The sequence below is a fragment of the Anoplophora glabripennis genome, unplaced genomic scaffold (genome assembly GCF_000390285.2).
Source record: "Anoplophora glabripennis isolate ALB-LARVAE unplaced genomic scaffold, Agla_2.0 scaffold1464, whole genome shotgun sequence".
Taxonomy (NCBI): Eukaryota; Metazoa; Arthropoda; class Insecta; order Coleoptera; family Cerambycidae; genus Anoplophora; species Anoplophora glabripennis.
In genome coordinates this window covers 1-6,045 of record NW_019417540.1, presented here as the reverse complement: position 1 = coordinate 6,045, position 6,045 = coordinate 1, and the positions used below count along the sequence as shown (strand labels likewise).

Here is a 6,045-nt window from a genome sequence, read left to right as displayed (position 1 = left end):
CCGCACGCCGCCCGCCGCCATCTTGCCCCGCCTCCTCCCAACAGCGACATCTACAAAATCCTGGCGGCAGAATCCCGAACTAACCCTCTGGTCATTGACCAACTCTTCAGCGACCCGCCTCCTCCTCTTCAGCGACCCGCCTTCCTCCACGCAGACCGCCGCCATCTTATCCCCAACAACCAATCACCTTCCACGCAGACCGCCGCCATCTTGTTCCTAACGGCCTAACACCTGCCCTCAGCCTACACAGGTAACCGCCCCCGTGCCGCCATGACACTTCTTGCACGCCAACACCCACGCGTCTTTTGCACAACGGCAATGACCACAAGAAGCCGCTGAACCCGGGCGACGAACTCGATGGACTGGCCGAATCTGCCCCACTTCCGGTGCTGAACCCGCCTAACCTATCTACTGTAACATCCAAACGGCTCGACATTAAGTCACGGTGCTTTCCTCGCTTGTTAGTAGATATAACATTTTTTGAAATACCATGTACTTTGATTTTTAAACACCCTGTAATTAAAAGTATGATGAGAACGTTTTTCAAAAAAGAGTAGGCGCCGCTCGAGAAAAGAATAAGAAAAGTTTCTTCCAAACTTCCAAAAAAGGCATCTGGTTAGTAAATATAAAATTTTTCATCCAAAGACTATGTAGGTAAGGCAGAAATGGTAAAAAAATAAATTAAGACATCTGCTTGCTGGTAAATAAAGTCTAAGCTAAAAGTGAAAAGAAACAAAACTGCCCTTAATTCTATAGAACATCTAGTATATGGATTTTTAAAAAAGCGACGTTTCTTCAAAAGATTTAAAGAAAAAATTTAAAAAATGAATAAGGAAAAATCTAGTCCACCTGTGTAAGTTTTACGAAACACCCTGTACATAAATTGCAAAAAACACCTGGTTGGTAAGGTATACGATTTTTCATAAAAATATTGCAGATTTCAGTACAAACTGTAGAAATGGAAAAAAATATACCTAAGGAAAGTTTCGTTCTGTTGGTAATTGGATCAGTTTTGTGGAACATCCAGTATAAAGATTCAAAAAGACATCCGGTTAATAAATATACAATTTTTCATTAAAAGATTTTAGTAAATAAAAACAAAGTTAAAAGTGAAAAGGAGAAAAATTGCCCGTTTCAGATGTGGATCAATTTTTTGGAACACCCAGTACGTATATGGATTTTCTAAAAAGCGGCTGGTCAGTAAATATACAATTTTTCTTTAAAAGGTTTCATGAAAAAATCAACAAAATGAATCAGAGAAAATCTGGTCCACCTGTGTCAGTTTTATGAAACATCCTGTACAGAAATTGCAAAAAACATTTGGTTAATAAGACACCGTGTTTAGAAAAATCTATTTGAAAATTTAGGTAGGTAGTGAAATGAGAAGAAAATCCTAGTCCGTCTGTCATTTTTATTAAACACTTAGTATATAAATTTGCAAAATGCCTCTGAGTTCTACAATATAGGATTTTTCATAAAAAAAAGTGAAAAAATAAGTAAAATCAAAGTTCACCTATGTCATTTTTATGAAACATTCGGTACATACCTTTGTAGAATGCATATATGATTACTACGATATCAGGTTTTTCATAAAAATATTTCAATCAATAAACTGAAATATATAGGAGCTTCTGGACCGTCCGAGTTTCAACGCAATTTTTTAGACGCCCTGTATATAGAAACCTATTTGAAATTTTATATTTTTTTGTTATAGAAAGGTTTAAAAAGATGAATCCATATATATACGGCAGTAAATAAAAAAAAAATCTTAGGTTACCTCGTCTGAGATTGAACCACTGATCTTACGAATACAACGGGGCGTTTTTACCGCTGCGCTATCGACTGCTTCACCCACAATCCGTCTGTACTGATATTTTAATTGTCATTCACAGCTGAAGTAATCAACAATTTTTGTAATGTTAAATTTGCATTTTTCTAACACAAAGTCGTCTCGCAAAAGATCCACAATGAAATAAAACAGATAAATAATTTATTTCTATAATTGGCAACTTTTGATGTTTGGGAAGTAAGTAATACTAATGCAGTGCAATGTATAGTAGGTAACTAACGAAGCAAATGTACTAATACAAAGGGTTTAGGTACTATGGCTTGGTTTAAAATTATGCAGTTTTAGAGAGCAAGTACTTACGTTAACTCGGGGGACAGGTATCGTAATCGTAGGCATGTCAAACGGTAGAGCTACGAAAATGTAAATAACAACCTAACCTAATAATAAGAAATACCTGTATATGTCGTGACATAGCAATGTATTAAGGTTAAAAAAAGGCCTAGTAAGGTAAAATAACGGTTCGCCGCGACCCTACAGACGTCTTTCGCGTTTGGCGTGAAATTATTTTGACATAATTAATCTGACGTTTCTAACGACATTCGAATTTTCTCCGGGTGGGCGTGTCTTAAAGCTTCAATCTTTACGGCCTGTGAAATGGTCGTCTGTCACCGAGCAGACCCCAAAAAGAAGGCAAAATTAAATATGAAAACGCGAAAATAACGTTGCAAAAATGCCCCCGAACGACTAAGGAGGGACGACTGAGTATCTGTGCCAAGTCGCACGCCGTTTCGAGGCTCGCGGAGAAGGAATTTTATAGGGCAAAATTCACATTTTTCGGCCTTCCTAGAGAGTGCATTTTAATGTATTTACGGCCGCATTTCGAATCCCGCATTTGATTTCGCGGAAAGTTCTACGGAAAAAAGCGTGAAATAGGCACCCGGTCGATAAATATGAGTATTTTCGCCACAGTTTTAAATAAAATATCGTAGAAAATAGGGGAAATAAAAAATAAAAAAGCCGTACCCGCGCACAATTCGAGGCGATCGGCGACCGTCAGATTTCAGCTGGAGGCCGTGTCGGACTATTGCGTTTCATACAAAAATTGGGCCGCGCCCCTCGCAGAGCCTGAAGAAAATTGAAAATTCACCGCTAAGACGGCAAAAAATCGCCATCAAAATACGACGTTCGGACGAAGGAAGGCCGGCGGAGGGCTTCGCCCCCCGCGGGTCGCCGCTGCGCGGCTCCCCCGAAAAGCCTTGGTGGCAATAAGTCGGCGCTTTTTCGGGGCGATCGTGCGACGCAGACAGAGCTATCAGATTTTAATATATATTGACTAGAAACGTAGGCAAGTCAGCTTCGCCGACTTGACGTTTCTCTCGGGCCTTCGGCCCTCGGCGGCGCTGCGCGCCGCATGAGCCCCGCTTCGCGGAGCACTCTCGCGCGAATGTTTTTTAAATCATCACACCATCATCCACATTACCATCATCTACACATCATCTACATCACCATCATCTACATCACCATCATCTACATCACCATCGTCTACATCACCATCATCTACATCACCATCATCTACATCACCATTATCTACATCACCATCATCTACAGCGTCATCATCTACATCACCATAATTTACAGCACCATCATCTACATCTATATCGCCATCATCTACATCATCTATGTCACCATCATCTACAGCACCATCATCTACATCACCATCATCTACATTACTATCATCCACATCGCCAACATCTACATCATCTACATCAACACCACCATCATTTATACCACTATAATCTACATCACCATCATCTACATCGCCATTATCTACATAGCCACCATTTACAGCACCATCATCTACATCATCTACATCTACATGGCCATGGTCTACATAGCCATCATCTACATCGCCAGCATCTACATCATCTACATCGCCATCATCTACATCACCATCACCTACATCGGCATCATCTTCATCACCATCATATACATCACCATCATTTACATCGCCACCATCCACATCATCATAATCTACATCATCGTCATCTACCTGACCATCATTTACATCGCCATTATCTACATTACCATCATCTACTACAGCAACATCTATATCACCATCATGTACATCACCATCATCTACACCACCATCATCTACATCGCCATCATCTACATTGCCATTATCTACGCCACCATCATTTACGTCACCATCATCTACATTGCCATCATCTACGCCACCAATATCTACGTCACCATCATCTACATCATCTACATCTACATGGCCATGGTCTACATAGCCATCATCTACAAGCATCTACATCATCTACATCGCCATCATCTACATCACCATCACCTACATCGGCATCATCTTCATCACCATCATATACATCACCATCATTTACATCGCCACCATCCACATCATCATAATCTACATCATCGTCATCTACCTGACCATCATTTACATCGCCATTATCTACATTACCATCATCTACTACAGCAACATCTATATCACCATCATGTACATCACCATCATCTACACCACCATCATCTACATCGCCATCATCTACATTGCCATTATCTACGCCACCATCATTTACGTCACCATCATCTACATTGCCATCATCTACGCCACCAATATCTACGTCACCATCATCTACATCGCCATCATTTACATTACCATTATTTACATCATCTACATCACCACCATCTACATTATTATGACCATTCAAATGTGGGTCGATTTTGTGAAACATTCTGTGTAGCAAGTTTTAAAATGGCATCTGGTTTGTAAATAAAAAGCTTTTCATGAATAGGCCTCACTAAATAAAGTAGAAGAAATGAATATGATAAGGAATAATCCACGGGGTCTGTCCTGGATCAATTTTATAGAACATGCAGTATTTTGTAAAGCTTCAAAAAACATATTATAAAATAGTTACCTCAAAAAATAAAGTAGAACTAGAAAGGCAGGCAAACTCTGCTGACGCTAAGTTTGAAGTTTCTCTCGGGCCTTCGGCCCTCGAGCCGCGCTGCGCGCGGCCCGAGCACCACTCCGCGGTGCTTTCCTCGCTGGTTAGTGGATATAACATTTTTTGAAACAGCCTGTACTTTGATTTTTAGACACCCTGTATATAAAAGCTTGATGAAACCGTTTTTCAAAAGAGGCCCCGCTCGAGAAAAGAATAAGAAAAGTTTCTTCCAAACTTCCAAAAAAGGCATCTGGTTAAATGAAAAAGGAAAAACCTAGTCCACCTGTATTAGTTTTATGAAACACCCAGTATATAAATTGCAAAAAACAGAAATTCTGTCAATTTTGTGGAACGCCCAGTAGGTACATATATGGATTTTCTAAAAAGCGTCTAGTCAAGAAATATACAACCATGAAAAAATTAACAAAATGAATAAGGGAAAATCTGGTACACCTGTGTCAGTTTTATGGAACATCCTGTACATAAATTGCAAGAAACACCTGGTTAGTAGGGTATAAGGTTTTTCATAAAAATATTGCCGGCTTCACTACAAAATATAGAAAAGGAAAAACATTCTATTCGTAATTTTAATCTGCATCAGTATCGTGAAACACTCAGTATAAAAATTCAAAAAGACAACTGGTTAATAAGTATACAATTTTTCATTAAAAGACTAGTAAATAAAGACAAAGTTAGAAGTGAAAAGGAAAAAAATTGCCCTTAATCCAGATGTGGGTCGATTTTGCAGAATACCCAGTACATATATGGATTTTCTAAAAAGCGTCTGGTCAGTAAATATACAACTTCAAAAGATTTCATGAAAAAATTAACAAAATGAATCAGAGAAAATCTGGTCCACCTGGGTCAGTTTTATGAAACATCCTGTACATAAATTGCAAAAAACATTTTTTTAGTAAGACACCGTGTGTAGAAATATCTATTTGAAAATTTAGATAGGTAGTGAAATGAGAAAAAAATCCTAGTCCGCCTGTGTCATTTTTATGAAAGACTTAGTATATAAATTTGCAAAATGCCTCTGAGTTCTACAATATAAGATTTTTCATAAAAATATTGCCATCAATAAATTTCTGAAAGTTCACCTGTGTTATTTTTATTAAACATTCGGTACATACCTTTGCAAAAAGCATGTGAATAGTACGATATAAGATTTTTCATAAAAATACTGCAATCAATAAACTGAAATATAAGTAGATATGCTATGGGCGTATCACGCCAAAATCCCATGTATTTTCTTATGAAGGTTCATATTAGCAGTTTTTGACGAATTTT

At 38.5% G+C, this 6,045-nt stretch overlaps 1 protein-coding gene across 1 annotated transcript; it reads right to left on the bottom strand.

Moving 5' to 3' along the window:
- Positions 1–166: 166 nt before the first annotated feature.
- LOC108914682 (coiled-coil domain-containing protein 1-like) lies at positions 167–4,539 on the bottom strand. Its single transcript, XM_023456402.1, has 5 exons — positions 4,389–4,539; positions 4,095–4,319; positions 3,740–3,925; positions 3,506–3,661; positions 167–411 (listed from the first exon to the last, which is right to left on the bottom strand). Exons 1-5 carry the CDS (start codon positions 4,537–4,539, stop codon positions 167–169), a joined length of 963 nt encoding a protein of 320 aa, XP_023312170.1.
- Between the last annotated feature and the right edge of the window lie 1,506 nt (positions 4,540–6,045).